Source organism: Lissotriton vulgaris, chromosome 2_1 (genome assembly GCF_964263255.1).
Source record: "Lissotriton vulgaris chromosome 2_1, aLisVul1.2, whole genome shotgun sequence".
NCBI classification, from domain to species: Eukaryota; Metazoa; Chordata; class Amphibia; order Caudata; family Salamandridae; genus Lissotriton; species Lissotriton vulgaris.
This window is the reverse complement of record NC_141687.1, coordinates 92,069,263-92,087,153: the sequence shown is the minus strand read 5'-3', so window position 1 is coordinate 92,087,153 and position 17,891 is coordinate 92,069,263. Positions and strand designations below refer to the sequence as shown.

At 50.4% G+C, this 17,891-nt stretch overlaps 1 protein-coding gene across 6 annotated transcripts in view; it reads left to right on the top strand.

The window, feature by feature from the left end:
* Window positions 1-17,891, top strand: part of CLUH (CLUH binding protein of NUMT mRNA) — a 440,989-nt gene that overhangs the window by 405,432 nt on the left and 17,666 nt on the right. For all 6 annotated transcript variants that reach the window (XM_086954526.1, XM_086954524.1, XM_086954527.1 and 3 more), the window contains exon 25: window positions 12,445-12,518. In XM_086954526.1, the coding sequence (XP_086810652.1) occupies window positions 12,445-12,518 (74 nt within the window). The remainder of the gene's footprint in view (window positions 1-12,444; window positions 12,519-17,891) is intronic.

Genomic DNA, 17,891 nt, shown 5'->3' with positions numbered 1-17,891 from the left:
TCGGCGACCAGGATGGAGGATCGAGCTGTCCCACGAAGATAGAAGCTGTCGGCGTCGCTGGACCCAGGATTGGGCAACAAAGCCTTGGCAAATTCAAGCCCACGCGGTGGACCTAAAATGGCGTCTGGAGTGGACCAGGAGGGTCCGGGGTGCCTCTCTTGAAGAAGGAAGCAAAGGCCAGCCTGGAGCAACCAGACCAGCAGTCGTGAAGTCGTTGGGCGTCGTTCAGAGGGCCACAAGCCAGCCGGCTAGTAGCCAAACAACGCGGTGCACAGCAAACAGCAGAAGGGCCCCACGCAGATCGTGGAGATGCAGGGGGGCTGACCTTGGGTGCTGGAGCTGCGCAGGGTCGGGGCTTCTCGGACCCCAAAGCACTCACCAGTGGAGGACACGGTGGGCTTGCAGTAAAGATGTCGTGCAGTCTTGGCGATCGTCGGTCCCTTGAGGTCTCGTCGCACTCACGGTTCTCAGCTGGGCTGTAGAGGTGAGTAGAGGTCAGAGGGGCCAGGGAAGCCGGGTCTCGTCGAGCTGGGTCGTCGGATTCGTGATGAAGGACTTGCAGCAGACCGCAGTGTTCTTTAGGATGGTGCCCGCTTGATGCAGGGTGACTACTCCTTAGCCACAAGGGAGAATCTTGAAGAAGAAATCGTGAAGTCCTTTCGAAGAAAGTGGTATCTTGATTCCAAAGATGATCTAATTTGAACAGGGGGTCCGCTCCTATCTTTATACTAAAAAAGGGGGCTGACCCGGTGACTAGGTCCTGCCTATGGGTGGGACCAGGAGGGGGGTGGTTACACCCCTCTCCCCTGCCGGACTTCCCCAGGCCAGGGGCTGGTGTGCCCCTGGAACTGGTTCTGACTGGCCTATGCGTAGTGAGCACCGGGGTGCCACTCAGCAGTCACCTTCCTGAAAAGCCCTGCCTACCCAGGATACACAAAACCATGTCTGGGACGGTGCTAGCACCGCCCCTGACAGGAAACCCTTTGTCCAGGCTCCCCTCACTGGGAGGACTCCCAGCTGCAGGGGGTCAGACTCGTGTCTGTGGTGGCAGCATCCATTTTGTGGAGCTGAGGCTTTGCTTAACTTTAACCGGGGTTCACAGTTACATACATGTCGTGTCCCTCTAGAAGGGTGGAATGCTAACCCCGTCGCCAGAATTGGCGAGGGGTTAGTATTCCAATTCGTATGACACCTTACTCGACATGTTTTGATAAAGCAATACCAAAGTTAGCATTTAACCGCGAGGATTATAATGCACTTAAGAGTATATGGTATGCGATATCATGGAACAGCTATTAGGACTTGGTTCCGCAAGCTGCAGACAGGCTCAGCTCATGCCAGAGCACCATCTCACACGATTCCAAGCACTCTGCCTTCAGGATTGTTAAGGCCTGCCATAGGAGTGACTGATAGGGATCTGTGTGTCCATTTTAGGGTTAGATATAGGTATACTATATCTACAGCAAAGGGTGATTACACGACTTTGCCCCAGCTGTCAAGCAGCCAGTTGTGTCAAATTTAGGAGGCCAGCCAGGGGTGGCATAATACATGCTGCAGCCCCTGGCAGCCCTGGGTACACCCATGCCCTGAGTTACAGGGTCTGATAGGGTGGCCCAGTACCAATTGGAAATGTACCTAGGGTACATGGAATCCATTTTAAAGAGAGAGCAGTAGGCCTGGGGTCCTGATTGGCAGGATCCCAGGTCGACTATGTCAAAACCAGCTAAAACACAGGGCAAAAAGTTGGGGGCAACCATAGTCAGGATGTACCTTCCTACACAACCCCCCCCCAAACGAAAGGAGATAAGGCTATCCTTGTCCAGGTAAGCCTCTATTACCTAAGTGGCCATATAAGGAAGGACCAGCTCTGGCTTGGTTTCCCCCTGTGTCATGGTCCACTAGGCAACCCCTCACCCTAAGGGTATCTGAGGGTCTCCACCATAGGGAATCTCTGTCTCTGGTGTGTCTTGGGAAAGAAGAAGGCTGATGCTGGGATGGAGTACTGAAGTGAGGCTCCTCTACCTTTGGGCTCAACTTCCTCCAATCACCATTCATCATGTGTGCCTTTCTTTCTTTAGCTGAGATGCACTGAGCTCTCAGGGTCAGCCTCTGGCTACCTAAAGCTGGAGGCTGAGTCCCTCTGTTTGGCTTACTGGAGGGACAGGTCAGGTCTGGGGTTTTTAGGTCCCATGTTTGGCTGTGCCCAACAATGTCCAGCTGTGGGAGTTCCCTAACTACTTTTAAGGGGGATCCCTCAGGAGTCTGTTCTATTTTCACTTGGCTAGGGTTACCAGCTTCAGTGATCCTAATCTGCTGATTAAGGGGTTCTTTTGGACAGGGGGCCCTTTGGGGTCCACCACTGGCCTCCCTGTCCTCTTCAGCCCTGGGCTGACTGAGGCAGGGTAGAGAGGTGCAGGTTACCTGCTCCAGACTGGGTCCCACCTGGGAAGGGTCCACTGCCATCAGGGGCTCTGCCAGGCTAGGCCTGACTACCTCTGGGGCAGCTCCTTCAACAGGGGTAGAGTCAGTTCCCTGAGGAGGCTGGCTCTCACCTAGTGTCTGGGAGGGGGAAGACTCTTCTTCCTCCTCAATGCTCTCTGTTTGAGTGGAGTGATCCATTGTTTCAGGCTTCACAACCTCACTATCTGTTTGAGTAGAGGCTGAGACCATTTCAACCTTGCCAACCTTTTCAGGAGGGCACTCAGTCTGTGTTTGGGCTGTGACTGTCACAGCCCTCCTATCCTGTTCTTGAAAATCTGTCTGAGCCTGGGCAGTGGCTACCACTGCCCTTCCAACCTTTTCAGGGAGGAATGGTGCTTGGACTGGGGCTGTAGCTATTACTGCCCCATTAACCTGTCTGGATAGGCCTATCATCCTGGAGTGAGTTTCTTGCTCCACCTCAGCCCATGCTGAGAGTTCCAGGTCATTCCCCAGTAAGCAATCTACAGGTAGGTTATCTGTCACTGCCACTCTCATGGGCCCTGTGACATTACCCCAACTGAGCTTGACTACTGCCATGGGATGCCTTCTCTTCACTCCATGAATGTCTGTCACCTGATAAGTAAAACCAGGGGTCAGTTGAGCAGAGGGGACCAGATGGTCACTCACCATGGTGAGGCTGGCCCCTGTGTCTCTGAATGCCTCAACTTTCTGACCATTCACTAAAACTTCTTGTCTATACTTTCCCAAAATGTGGGGTCCAGTAGTGAAGTTGGCAAACCCCATGCCAGTCTCACAGACAAGAGTGTGGTCAGGGAACCTGGCTAGGCCATAGTCCTCCTGATTGCCCAAAGTAATGCCCACCACATTCTTGGGGGCACTCCCACCACCTGGGGGATTACCACTAGTGGTAACAGGAGGTTTAGGAGTATTACCTGGGGGTATGTTTCCCTTATTACCATTTTTAGGGCAACTGACATCACTTTTGTAATGACCCACCTGTTTACAGGTATGGCAATAAGGTTTCTTTTGTTCTGAAGGAGTGTTCTGGGACCCACCACCCTTGTTGGAGTTTTGGGGCCCTTGGGAAGTCTTCTCTGAGGATTTATCCCCACCCTTCTCTTGAGGCTTGGTTGATTCCTTTTTCTGGTCACCACCCTGGTTTTTAGGCCTAACCCTGGTTCTGACCCATTTGTCTGCCCTCTTACCCAATTCCTGTGGAGAGGTCAGATCAGAGTCTACCAGGTGCTGATGTAATAACTGGTTCTGACAATTATTTAAGATTTGCTCCCTCATAATTAGATTATACAATCCTTTAAAATCAGTAACCTTACTACCCAGTAGCCAGCCTTCAAAAGCCTTAGTGGCACAATCAACAAAGTCAGTCCAATCTTGAGACTGAGTTTTCTGGGTGTCTCTGAACAGCATCCTGTATTGTTCAGTGGTTAAACCAAACCCATCAACCAGTACATTCTTCAAGACTTGGTAATTGTTAGCATCCTCCACCCTTGTGGTGAGGAGCTTATCTCTACCTTTACCATCAAAGGAGAGCCACAAGATAGCTGCCCACTGACTTTGGGGAACACCCTGCACAGTGCAGGCTCTCTCCAAAGCAGTAATCCATTTGTGGATGTCATCCCCTTCTTTAAAGGGGGGCACTATCTTATTCAGGTGCTTTGTATCAAAACTCCTTTCCCTATTGCTAGGTTTATTGCTGCCACCAGTGGGCTGTAGCCCACATAATTCTTGCTCTCTAGCAAGGGCAAGTCTCTCTTTGGCCAGGGCAAGTTCTTCCCTTTCAATCCTCAGTTTGATTGCCCTTTCTTCAGCTTCATACACTCTCCTCTTAGGGGAAGACATCCCTCTGTGAGAAGAGTTGAGAGAGCCATTGGTTCGAAAGGATCTGTTAGAGCCTCTTGATAGAGACCTAACTCGTCCATTCCCAATGTTAAGCTGACCTGAGAGTGGGCCCAGGGGTCCCCCAGTACCAAGCTCATGTCTGCTTAAGTTGGACCTGCTTAGTCTACTGACCTCTAGCTGTCCCTTATCTGCCTCATCCCCTGACAACTCATCCTCTTCCTCAGCATCATCTGCCTCATGGAGAGGATGGATATCAAAGGGTCCCTGTAAGGAGGGCAAACTCCCATCTGGATTAGAAGGGTCTGGGTTACCAGCCCTACTGGCATCATAAGCCTCTAAGAGACCAATCAGAAAGGAAGTGGTGGGGTTAGACCCCTGTTTTAGTTTCCTGAGAGTACACACTTGTCTCATCTCATGGAAGCTAAGAGCAGCATATTTAGAAGTGACCTGTGGAAGGTCCACTGACACAAGGGGATACTCAGAGTTTCCTCCTTTGTCTGACATGCTGATTCTAGTGTGGTGTAAGTGATGCACCTACCTACACTATGTGTTTACCTACTGATCCCTTGCTAAGAGTTGCAGCCAAGGTGTGCTAAGCCTTGAGGAGCTGCAACAGCTGGTTCAGTAGAACTCAGAGTATTCTAAGCTTTAGTTATATGTACCTAACAGTACTTATGTGATCTTTCAACAAGATATTCTTAGGATACGTGTGGTAAAACAACAGCAAGCTCAAATCCCAACCGCTGCTCACCAATGTGAGAAGGTGGCCTGATATGCAGTGGTCACTTTTCTAGTGCCCACTATGTATCAGTCCAGCAACCCTTATTGATGATTGGTTGTAAGTCAACCTTATAGACCAGCTATCCTAGTAGCATGGATACGAGCAGTCTAAGGCTAAAGACTCGAGAGGGCGCGTTAAGCCAGCTGTTTACCACACATATACCCCTTGAATACCAAGTGAAAGGACACCACACAAGTGTTATGAAAATAAACAGTTATTTATTTAAAGATCACAACAGCCCTGTACTCTTTATGAGGACAGGGTACTAAGCACAAACCAAAACTCTTACAAAAATACTTAAGTTAGCACAGTATATACAAATGCCCGAGGGGCACGGAAAACCATATACTCTGAAAGTGGAATGCGAAATTCCTAGCAGGTAAGTACAGTACTAATAGCTTTTGGAATCGCTAGGACTTGACTAGGGAATCGTTAGATTATGTCTAGGAGGCCTAGGGGACTCGGGTGCAGTGTGTGCACTCTCACGCGAGATGCGGGACAAAAGTCTATGGTAGCTAGGAATTAGAAAGTTAGTGTTCTCGGGCGAACCCGACCTGGTAGGGAGAAAACGAAAGTAGATTCTGACCCTTGGATAGTGAGGCTATGCTGGGGCACCGAAATGCCGAAGTTACCTAGCCCAGGGGCTGCAGCTGCATAGGTCTGAAAAGACGTCGGGAATCCTCGTAGACGGACCAGGAGCCGGAAGAAAAGATGCTGGCCGGTGACCAGTGAAGAAAGTTCAGTCGGATCCAAGCCTGGATCTTGAAGATAGATGACACCTGAAAGCAGAGGGGACCAAGTTCGAGACTACTAGCCAGTAGTCAGTGGGCACCAGGAGGGCACCGGATGGTAGCCACCTCGACTAGGTGAGTGGGTGACGCTTGACTCGAAGATCTCACGGACCAGGAGGCGTTGTCGGCGACCAGGATGGAGGATCGAGCTGTCCCACGAAGATAGAAGCTGTCGGCGTCGCTGGACCCAGGATTGGGCAACAAAGCCTTGGCAAATTCAAGCCCACGCGGTGGACCTAAAATGGCGTCTGGAGTGGACCAGGAGGGTCCGGGGTGCCTCTCTTGAAGAAGGAAGCAAAGGCCAGCCTGGAGCAACCAGACCAGCAGTCGTGAAGTCGTTGGGCGTCGTTCAGAGGGCCACAAGCCAGCCGGCTAGTAGCCAAACAACGCGGTGCACAGCAAACAGCAGAAGGGCCCCACGCAGATCGTGGAGATGCAGGGGGGCTGACCTTGGGTGCTGGAGCTGCGCAGGGTCGGGGCTTCTCGGACCCCAAAGCACTCACCAGTGGAGGACACGGTGGGCTTGCAGTAAAGATGTCGTGCAGTCTTGGCGATCGTCGGTCCCTTGAGGTCTCGTCGCACTCACGGTTCTCAGCTGGGCTGTAGAGGTGAGTAGAGGTCAGAGGGGCCAGGGAAGCCGGGTCTCGTCGAGCTGGGTCGTCGGATTCGTGATGAAGGACTTGCAGCAGACCGCAGTGTTCTTTAGGATGGTGCCCGCTTGATGCAGGGTGACTACTCCTTAGCCACAAGGGAGAATCTTGAAGAAGAAATCGTGAAGTCCTTTCGAAGAAAGTGGTATCTTGATTCCAAAGATGATCTAATTTGAACAGGGGGTCCGCTCCTATCTTTATACTAAAAAAGGGGGCTGACCCGGTGACTAGGTCCTGCCTATGGGTGGGACCAGGAGGGGGGTGGTTACACCCCTCTCCCCTGCCGGACTTCCCCAGGCCAGGGGCTGGTGTGCCCCTGGAACTGGTTCTGACTGGCCTATGCGTAGTGAGCACCGGGGTGCCACTCAGCAGTCACCTTCCTGAAAAGCCCTGCCTACCCAGGATACACAAAACCATGTCTGGGACGGTGCTAGCACCGCCCCTGACAGGAAACCCTTTGTCCAGGCTCCCCTCACTGGGAGGACTCCCAGCTGCAGGGGGTCAGACTCGTGTCTGTGGTGGCAGCATCCATTTTGTGGAGCTGAGGCTTTGCTTAACTTTAACCGGGGTTCACAGTTACATACATGTCGTGTCCCTCTAGAAGGGTGGAATGCTAACCCCGTCGCCAGAATTGGCGAGGGGTTAGTATTCCAATTCGTATGACACCTTACTCGACATGTTTTGATAAAGCAATACCAAAGTTAGCATTTAACCGCGAGGATTATAATGCACTTAAGAGTATATGGTATGCGATATCATGGAACAGCTATTAGGACTTGGTTCCGCAAGCTGCAGACAGGCTCAGCTCATGCCAGAGCACCATCTCACACGATTCCAAGCACTCTGCCTTCAGGATTGTTAAGGCCTGCCATAGGAGTGACTGATAGGGATCTGTGTGTCCATTTTAGGGTTAGATATAGGTATACTATATCTACAGCAAAGGGTGATTACACGACTTTGCCCCAGCTGTCAAGCAGCCAGTTGTGTCAAATTTAGGAGGCCAGCCAGGGGTGGCATAATACATGCTGCAGCCCCTGGCAGCCCTGGGTACACCCATGCCCTGAGTTACAGGGTCTGATAGGGTGGCCCAGTACCAATTGGAAATGTACCTAGGGTACATGGAATCCATTTTAAAGAGAGAGCAGTAGGCCTGGGGTCCTGATTGGCAGGATCCCAGGTCGACTATGTCAAAACCAGCTAAAACACAGGGCAAAAAGTTGGGGGCAACCATAGTCAGGATGTACCTTCCTACAAGGGGACCTTGGGGAGGCCAGTGGCCTGGACACCTCTCCAGACACTGGTTTTGTCTCCCCTCCTACCGTGGCTTCGGAGGAGGGGGCAACCTATAGTGTGGTGTTGATGAGGGCTGCCAAGGTCTTGGGCCTTGAGCTCCCCATCGCGGCCGTGAGGACTAACCTCCTCACAGAGGTCCTTAAACCGCAGTCAAGCTCGCCCGAGCCTCTGCTGCCCTTTAATGAGGCCTTGACCGACGTTCTTTTGGGCACTTGGTCCAGGCCCGCTACGGGTTCGCCCGTAGATAGGAATGTGGCCAGACGCCACCGCCCGGCCCCGGGCGACCCATGTTTCCTGTCCACCCACCCAACCCCCGAGAGTCGAGTCATCCAGGCCTCCAATTCCCAGACCGCATTCCCATCGGCTCCGCCGGACAGGGAATCCAAGAGGTACGAGTAGTACGGAAAAAAGATCTTTTCCTCCCTTAGTCTGGGACTGCGGTCTTCCAACACCGCATGCCTCTTGGGCCGCTACACCCACTCTCTGTGGGAGACGGTTGCGGAAGTGCTGCCAGAGTGTCCGTTGGAGGTACGGGCCAAACTCGGCCAAGCCCTTGTGGAGGGTCGGGATGCAGCCAAATATTCTATCCGGTGTGTGCTGGATACCACCGACTCACTAGGTAGAGCGATGGCAACAACAGTGAAGTTAGACGCCACACCTGGTTGAGGTCCGCCAACTTTTCGGCAGATGTCCAAAACACTCTGATGGACATGCCGTTCGATGGGCGTCGCCTTTTTGGCGAAAAGACAGACCATGCGCTTGAGCGCTATAAGGACTCCAGGGCTACGGCCAAGTTCTTGGGCCTCTCGGCCCGCACCAGCAAACGGGTGCCTTTCGCTCCTTTCGTGGCCAAGGAAGGGGCGTCCCCACACGTGCTGCCAGCCACACGCCTGAGACTAACTTCCAGCGCAGTGGCGGCCGAGGAAATCGCTGTGGAGGCGGTCGGGGACAACGGCGAGGCCAGTCCTTCGCCCTTCACCTTCGCCCACAGCATCCCCCTCTAAACCCTCCTAGTCTGTGCTTCTCAGCCCATGTGACGCCAGTGGGGGGCAGGGTTCGCCATCACCACTCTCACTGGCGCACTGTCACTTCGGACAGGTGGGTGCTGCAGATCGTCCGGAGGGGCTACTCCCTCCCCTTCGAGACGACCCCTCAAGCCATGCCACCACAACACCACAGCGTATCGGGGACACTTGCGGCTTCTGCAGGAGGAAGTTTCGGCCCTCTTGGCCAAGGGGGCCATCGAGCGCGTTCCTGGGCCAGAAGTAGGACGTGGTTGCTACTCCCACTACTTTCTGGTACCCTACGCCCTATCTTGGACCCACGGAACGTCAACGGCTTCCTCCGGAAGGGGAAGTTCAAGATGCTGACTCTGGCTCAGGTCTTAGCTGCCCTGGACCCAGGAGACTGGATGGTAGCGTTGGACTTGCAGGACGCTTATTTCCACATCCCCGTCCTGCCGGCCCACCGGCGTTCCCTGCGGTTCACGGTAGGCCACGAGCACTTTCAGTTTACTGTGCTCCCCTTTGGCCTTACAAGCGCCCCACGGGTGTTCACGAAGGTGATGGCGGTGGTCGCAGCTCATCTGCGCAGGTTAGGGGTTTCAGTCTTCCCCTACCTCGACGACTGGTTGTTGAAGGCGGGCTCGCCCCAGACAGCTTGGGTTCTCCATCAATGTGCCGAAGTCACACCTGTGTCCCTCTCAGAAGCTCCTTTTCATCGGAGCGGTTCTCGACTCAGCGCAGTTTCGGGTCTACCCACCCGAATAGCGGGTTCAGGATATACAGGCTCTGATTCCAATCTTCCAGCCTTTATCCTAAGTTTCGGTCAGGTTAACGCTGCGGCTTCTGGGGCTGATGGCTTCCTGCATCCTTCTGGTGCATCACGCCCGTTGACAAATGCAGGCTCTGCAGTGGGACCTGATGTTTCAGTGGGCCCAGCATCAGGGCAACCTGTCTGACCTTTTCCTGATCTCGGAGGGCACTGCGAGACAGCTGCAGTGGTGGGTCAGCGGCAGATCCCTCTCCCTTCCCCATCCGGAGCACGTAGTTGTGACAGACGCGTCCCTCCAGGGCTGGGGAGGCCGCATGGGAGAGGCGGAGATCAGAGGCCTCTGGTCTCTGGCGGAGTCCCGGCTCCATAGCAACCTTTTGGAGCTGCGGGCGATTCGTCTAGCACTGAAGGCATTCCTCCCCTCTATCCGAGGGAGTGTAGTGCAGGTGTTCACGGACAACACCACCGCCATGTGGTACTGCAACAAACAGGGCAGGGTGGGGTCGTGGACCCTCTGCCAGGAGGCTCTGCGCCTCTGGCAATGGCTGGAACATCAGGACGTGACTCTGGTGGTTCAACACCTGACAAGTTCTCTGAACGCCAGGGCGGACGAACTCAGCTGCTGGTGCATGATGGATCACGAATGGCGTCTGAACTCGGACGTGGCGCAAGGTCTCTTTCTGCAGTGGGGAGAGCCTTGGTTAGATCTATTCGCCACCGAAGAGAACGCGCAATGTCATCAGTTCTGCGCGTTGGAATTTCCAAGGCGGCACTCGCTCGGAGACGCTTTTCGTCGCGAGTGGGGTTGCGGTCTGTTGTTCGCCTTTCCGCCTATACCACTTCTGCCCAGAGTGCTGAAGAAGATCAGGCGCGACCGGGCACAAGTCATCCTTGTGGCTCCGGACTGGGCACGAAAGTACTGGTATCCCGAGCTACTCAATATGTCAGTCGATCCTCCGGTTCGTCTGCCTCTTCAGGAGGACCTTATGTCGTAGCAGCAGGGGACGGTCCTCCACCTGAACCTGTCCAGTCTCCACCTCCATGCTTGGAGATTGAGCGGCGATAGTTGAGGCCATTTGACTTGCTTCCTGAAGTCTGTAACATCATTCTGGCAGCTAGGCGTCCTTCCACAAAGTCGGTATACGCCTGCAGGTGGAACAGATTTGTGGCATGGTGCACAGCAAAGGCTGTGGATCCTCTCTCTGCCCCTCTTTCTGAGGTTCTTCTCTTCCTTCTTTCTTTTGCCCAGCAGGGCTCTGCTCTGGGCACTATCAAGGGCTATCTTTCTGCCCTTTCAGCCTTCCTAAGGCTGCCTGATCAACCGTCTTTGTTCAAGTCCCCTATTGTAAATCGATTCCTGAAAGGCATCACACACACGTTTCCACCTGTTCGCTTTGTGATGCCACAGTGGGACTTGAACTTGGTTCTTACATTTCTGATGTACGCTCCCTTTGAGCCGCTCCACAACTGTCCTCTTCGCCTTCTCACTTTGAAGACTGCCTTCCTGGTAGCCATCACCTCTGCCAGGAGAGTGAGTGAGCTCCAGGCTCTATCCTGTAAGCCTCCTTTCCTTTCAGTCCATCCGGACAAGGTTGTGCTGCGGACAAGGCCCTCTTTCCTACCCATGGTAGTCACAGCCTTCCACATTGGGCAATCCATCACCTTGCCCACCTTCTTTCCGCCTCCGCATCCCTCGAGAGAGAGGAAGAGAGGCTCCACCGTCTGGACCCAAAACGTGCGCTCTTGTTATATCTGGATCGCACACGCCAGTTCCGGGTGGATGACCAACTCTTTGTTGGTTACGTGGGCGCTAAGAAGAGGAAAGCGGTACACAAGCGGACCATCTCGCGGTGGATCATCTTATATATTCAGGCGTGTTACTCCTTGGCAAAGAAGGAACCCCCTGTTGGGCTGAGGGCTCATTCCACTCGAGCCACAGCGACTACAACTGCCTTGGGCCGAGGTGTGCCCTTGCAGGACATTTGCCAGGCAGCTACGTGGGCCTCGCTGCACACATTTGCAAGACACCATTGCCTGGACAGCCAAGTCCGGAGAGATGGCTTCTTTGGCCGTTCCGTCCTCCAGGACTTTCTGGTGTGATTATTGGTTCGCAGACCCACCACCGGGGTTGGTATTGCTGGGGTATCTATTCTAAGGTAAGGAATCTATCACTAACGTGTCTCTTTCAGATGCACAAGTTACTACTTGTGTAACGATATATCTGTAAGAGACATTAGTTAGTGATAGATTCCTTACCGACCCACCCATCCTCCCCGTTCTGCGAACCAATATCTAGGGTTAAGGTCATCCCCTTTCAGGGCCCTAGTGTCAAGGCACCAGTGTTGGTTTTTAGCATAGCTCTGCGTTTCTGGCGCGGAAAAGCTGTGTCGAAGAACTGACGTCAGCACGCGGAGGCGGCGTCTAAGTACTCCGACGACGTCATCATGGCGCCGACGACGGACGCGGAGCCGCAGATGATGCCTACCGACGTGCAAGGGTACTGCTACGCAAAAGTTTCCGGATCCAGTCTGACGCCTGGGGATATTCTAAGGTAAGGAATCTATCACTAACTAATGTGTCTTACAGATCTATCGTTACACAAGTAGTAACTTGTGCACCAGGCCAACCTCTTTGTTCTTTAATCTACACATGCATTATGTTTCTGCCCTAAATTCTGAAACACTATTTTGATTTGTCTGCTTTGCCCCATCCTTATATTATCCGGAACTGTAATTTAAACCCAGTTCTTCGCTCTTCTCATGAGGAAATAGTGTTAGCCTGAAATTTGTGCCAAGTGGCACCTTACCACTTCTCATTAATAGAACAGTAATAGCATTTCATTTGCTTCTGTTTTTAGTTCACTGCTCCCAGTATGTCCAGTGTGCTGGAACAGCTCAATGTCATCAATGGCATTCTCTTCATTCCGCTAAGGTAAGCATGATGAGAGTGAAGCCTGTGCCTGAGCCTTCTGGTCCAGAGCTCATCTTACAGTTCTATAGATTTGTGACATGTTTTGTGAGCTTTCCCCTGCTGTGATTGAGTACTGGTACCAGAGGTGGAGACCAGTGTGCCTCAGCAAGTGACATTTTATCTGAAAATACTTCTGAGTTTTGCTTTAGCCGAATGTGTATATCGTATGTTTTATGAATTGTTGTGTCCTTTCTCAACATGATGCATCGTGACCGTGCACGCTTGGAAGAAACTAGACTTATCAACGTCCAGTGCTTTTACCCTCATGGGTAGCCAACTAGAGCTGTAGAGACCCTTCTTGTGGGAGGTGGTGTGAAGGTTAGGCTACTCAGAATATAATTAACAATCATATTATACACACAATAAGGATGGAATGTCCACCCACGTTTATTATTTTGAACAAACTAAGACTTCCTTCACAACATGTTTTTAGAAAGTCGAAATTAAAAACTGTCAAGAAAGTTGGCAGCATAAACCATTATTAGGTTATGATACAAATCTTACGTACACCATTAACTTACTGTTGGATAGATTAGGAGCTGTGTATTTTTCTGAAATAATTTAACATTGAATGAATGAATGAACCGAGTCTTCTCATGCGCAAACTTAGCCCAATGGGCGTCAAGGCGCCTAAATCAAATATGACAGCAAGATCCCCCATTCTACAGCCTTCTCTCATTGGTCATCTAAGGCGAAGCCCTGGAATACCTTCCAAAAAACAGTTCAATTTAAAAGGTGCCTTTGGGAGAGAGTCTCTCTGTCTTCACCCCCTCTCTAAATGTAATTGATACATTTTTTGTAAAATAATCCAAAAGCAAAAAGCGGAAATGCAGTTCTATCAAAGTCGGATTCTATGTATTAAAACGTGTTCTCAGTATTTTAGCCAAAGGTGTTTGAAATTACATTTTCGGGGTGTCTCTCAGAGTTTCCAGACTGCAATGCTGATAACTTGTCAGCTACTGGTCACAGGCGAAAAAGTTGGTCTCTTAGCTCATGCGGGTCTCTACTAGCTAGTCCACCCAGCTAGATAGCCCAGAAACTGAAACCACTTTATCATTTTAAGTGTTATTAGCTGTCAAGAAATTCTAGCTGTTGACTTCTCAGAGAAATCAAAGAATTGGGGTCACAGACTCTGTGCCTTGGAACGGCTGTATTGCGGCCCAGCCAAAAGCGCAACAGTACTGGCTGATCAGCTATGATGCGGCTGCGTCTTTCGTAATAGTGGTAGGGTGGGGGGGAGTCGGGGAGTGTGGTTATAGCCCCAGGGTTTTAGCTGTGGTGTTGGGACTAAAACAGCTACTTGTGGGATCTTGCCTTCCAGTTCCTTTAATTCTCCTCTATCAGGCTAAAGCAGGAGTGTACTGGGTTTCAATAGTTTGACTCCAGGCAAGACTACTATGTCAGATACATTTGTGTGTCTCATGAGGACTGCTCTACGGAGAAGGAAATCGTAAGTACAGGGGATTACACTGAATGTGTGTGTCTCCTGCGGGCAGCATCCATTCTCCATGTAGGGCATTTTCAACACGAAAGGGGCGTTAAGACCATCTACTGGAGGAACGAGAGAAGTCTCTCCATTGGTGCTCACAGTCGTCCCTTATCTGTAATACTTCTAGTGTTTGCTGTCACTACATTGTTCAGTTGTTCTAGTGTTTAGAATGACTCCTTTAGAAAAAAGAGATGCTGTTCTGGGTAGGATTGTGTATGTATGTTACAGATTAAAAGAACATACTGAAATGGATGGTCTTTGGGGTCAAAGGGAGAGTTAGGGAAAGGAGTTGAAGAGGAGTGTATGAAGGTAGAGAGAAGCAAGAATAGCTGGGGATGGGAAGCCTGTTCATAAGCTGATGTCCCACATCTCAGTTTTAAATTTGTAGTGTGGTCATTGAGTGAGCGAGAGAACGAGTGTAGAGTGCCCGTATACCCAGGAATATCGGGTTGTTAGAATAAGACCAGTGCTGAGACAGCCATATTTGGTTACCAGAATATGAAACATTTCTCTTCTTTCCTAAAGAGTAGTTCCTCACTGATGCAGCTGCTATAGGTATAGAGCGCGTTCCAAAGTTTGGATGCAAATAGTGAGAACAATACCAGCTGGGTTTGTCTAAATGTCTGCACAGTCAGTATACTTTTGGATGGTGTCTGGCGTAAACAATCCTTTTATAAAAGATTATCAACCAGAAAGGATGGGCCACTAAGTCTTATTCTGTGACGAGGGCTTGCAGATCTCTTACTCAGACTCCCAGTCATTAAACCGGTTGAATTTGCAATTATCATTGTGCTTACAGCCTAGGCCCATTCTTTCTGTTATGCTTTAGCTAGAGCTTTTGTTAATACGCATAGTAATGGTAGTAAGAACCAAAGGAACTAGAAATTCATATTCAATTGGGTTTTACAGCATGAAACATTTTAAATGTAATATTAAAATCTATTTTAAAATCGGTTTTTATTCTCATGCACGCATGCAAAGATCTCTCTACTTTACAAGACGTCTTCAGATGAGACAGCGCACCTCCCACCTTGTAAGACACTATTCTATGTGTTCCTTCTTGTCAAACCTTTCACGAAAGCCGGAGAGGATGTCCCTATGTGCCATGACTCCATTTTAGTGACAGTAGTGAAGCGGATTTAATTCTGTGAAGTATTTCCAATGTGTACCTTCTTTTTCTGCTAACTCAGACACATAGCTGATGTCGTATAAGGCTGCGTTGGAAGCCACATGGACACCAGTTTGGTTATTGTTCAGCAAATTTTCCTTTAGAAAAATCATACAGGAAATCAATATCTTCATTTTTTATAACCCGTTTCACTTGCTCCTGTTCAAGCTGTGTATGGATTGAAACCACCACCCTTACCTGGACTGTTCACTATTCCCCTAGATATGCAGGAGTGTCTGCACGGATGTGTTGTGTGTATATGTGCATGTACGCAGACATGCATGCTCTGAAGCACATACAAAACATAGACAGTCCTTAAAATGGATTAAACATTGTTTTCTGAGTAACTGCTCCATGGGAGTCCAACTTAGGAAAGAGAGTGTTAATGATGTGGTTTATAGAGCTGTTTTAGATGCTGTGCATGAGGGCCAGAGTTGTGCTTGAATTTTATTTTTCTCTTCCAGGGGATCCTCATGACAGTCATAAGCACATGAATATTCCCGCCTATGTGTGGGACCCCTGAAACGCATCACATATATGTGAAAACCATATATGTATGTATATATATATATATATATATATATATATACATATATATATATATACATTTACATACATACACACACACACACACACACACACAATGCAGCCTCCTGCTGAGCAATGTTGCAAGGAATTCTCATGTACATAACCGTAGTCCAATAAAGCAGGGAGAAAGAAAGTCTTTGAAAACTGCTTTAATATACTTCAGAAAACACAATCCTGCAAGGAATAATGAAAAAACATTGCCAGCACATAGGCTGCATTGTAGAAACATTAGTGTAGAAAGCTGAAAAGCTATCCCACATAAACACTCAGATAAACTGACACCGTGCCTTTAAGGCAGCCATGACCCCTAGCTTCCCATCATGCCTCAGGGGTGACAGGTCAGTTGTTCTTTCCGGCTACTTCTGTCAGGACCCTGGTTACTTCAGCTCTACCTTTTTTTCTGATTTCTGTCAGAAAATACTTCAATTTTTGAGTCATTGGTTGGTTGATTATTTATTGATTGATTATTTAAAATCCTTACCAAAAGAGAATGCAAAATATAACATTTCAATTATACTAATACAGTAAAAAGGCAGTAACTTTAAAAAAGAAGCGATAAACTTTTTTTTTTATATAATACTGTTGAGTTAATATATTCATATGGTTAAAAAACTTTGAGTCAAACACCTTTTACTACGACGTCCTTCTAGTGTTGGAGTATTTCTCTACTGTTTCTTAGAGAGTTGAGCATTGTTTTTTAGTCAAATGCCCTCTCTTTTTGACCCTTGCCCTTCCTGTGGCAAGAAGAAGGCTAAATCAGACTCCCATCCGGTCTGTATTCTATGCCTTCTTTCTGAACATAATCCTAAAACCTGCCAGCATTGCCAGCTGCTGTCCAAGAGAACTCTGAAGGACAGGGAGAGGATTTGCCTCTATGGGCTGGCTGAGAAGAGAAAATAACCTTCTAGAGGCTGGTCTCGGATGAAGAAGAGGAAGGAGAGAGCGTCCACTCCATCTAGAAGTAAGATTCCAATATGCTCTCAATCGGCGTCTGGCTCGGCGTCTCAAATCCCTTCATCGGCAACGAAAACGTCGACGAGAAGATTATAGACGGCGGGCACGCCGTCGAGAGAACACCCGTCCTCGAAGAATGCAGGTACGTCGAATCCCCCGTCGTCGTCAACCCGGCGACAATCGGCGTCGAGAAGTCGCTCTCCGTTGGTGCGGGCTCGCCCAGCGTCGAGAGGCAGATCTCTGTCGTCGCCGTTGATACAGCATTCGACGTCGAGACAGGCTCCACGATCGCAGGGTCACCAGCGATCGGCGTTGAAGCAAACCTCTGCGTCGGCGTCAACCAGACAATGGTCGACGTCGAGACACGCCTCATCACCTGAGGCGCTAGACACTCATCGCCTCGGTCGGCGGCAGCGTCCGAAGTTGAAGGCACGATCCTCTCAGACGGCGAGGTATTCGACGTCGCGACCAAGAGTGAAATATACCAGACGTTGAGACGGCGGTCTCCGTCAATGATAAGTGTCCCGCTCTCTACTCCACTGACTTCTAGAACACAGTGTTGAGAGAAAGATCGACGTAGAGAAGGATTTCTCCGTCTGCCCACTCATCGTTGAGGTCTCTTGCACGCTCAACGTTGAAAGCGGGTCTATGGGCTCCAGACATTCGAGGCACACTGAGAGATCTACGTCGAGGAGACGATCAGGCTCTGGGAACTCACCAGTGATGGTGACACAGAGCAGGTCGACGTCGACACACTCCCCATCGACGTCACATCGCTCATCAAGACGCCGATCATGCTCCAGAAGCCGCAGAGTCCTCTCACTCCATTCCGAGCTCACCCCCGACGGTTGCGTCAGCACGCAGTGCTTCTGTTCACTCACAGAAGCCTACGAAATCACCGCCAAGAGGTTCTCCAAGGAGACCGCGATCTCCTTCCATCCATCTCTCTCCATGATGGCTACAACCTCTCCATCATTGGCAGACGGGGCCCGCAGGCCACGCTCAAAGGCCTACGGACTACTCCAGTCCGCTGCACAGATCACCATTGCAGCGTCTTGTGCCGGAAGTGGACAGATCACCCACCACTCAGGGCAGAGAACACCGAGGCAGGTCCCCTGAACGCAGGTCAACACAG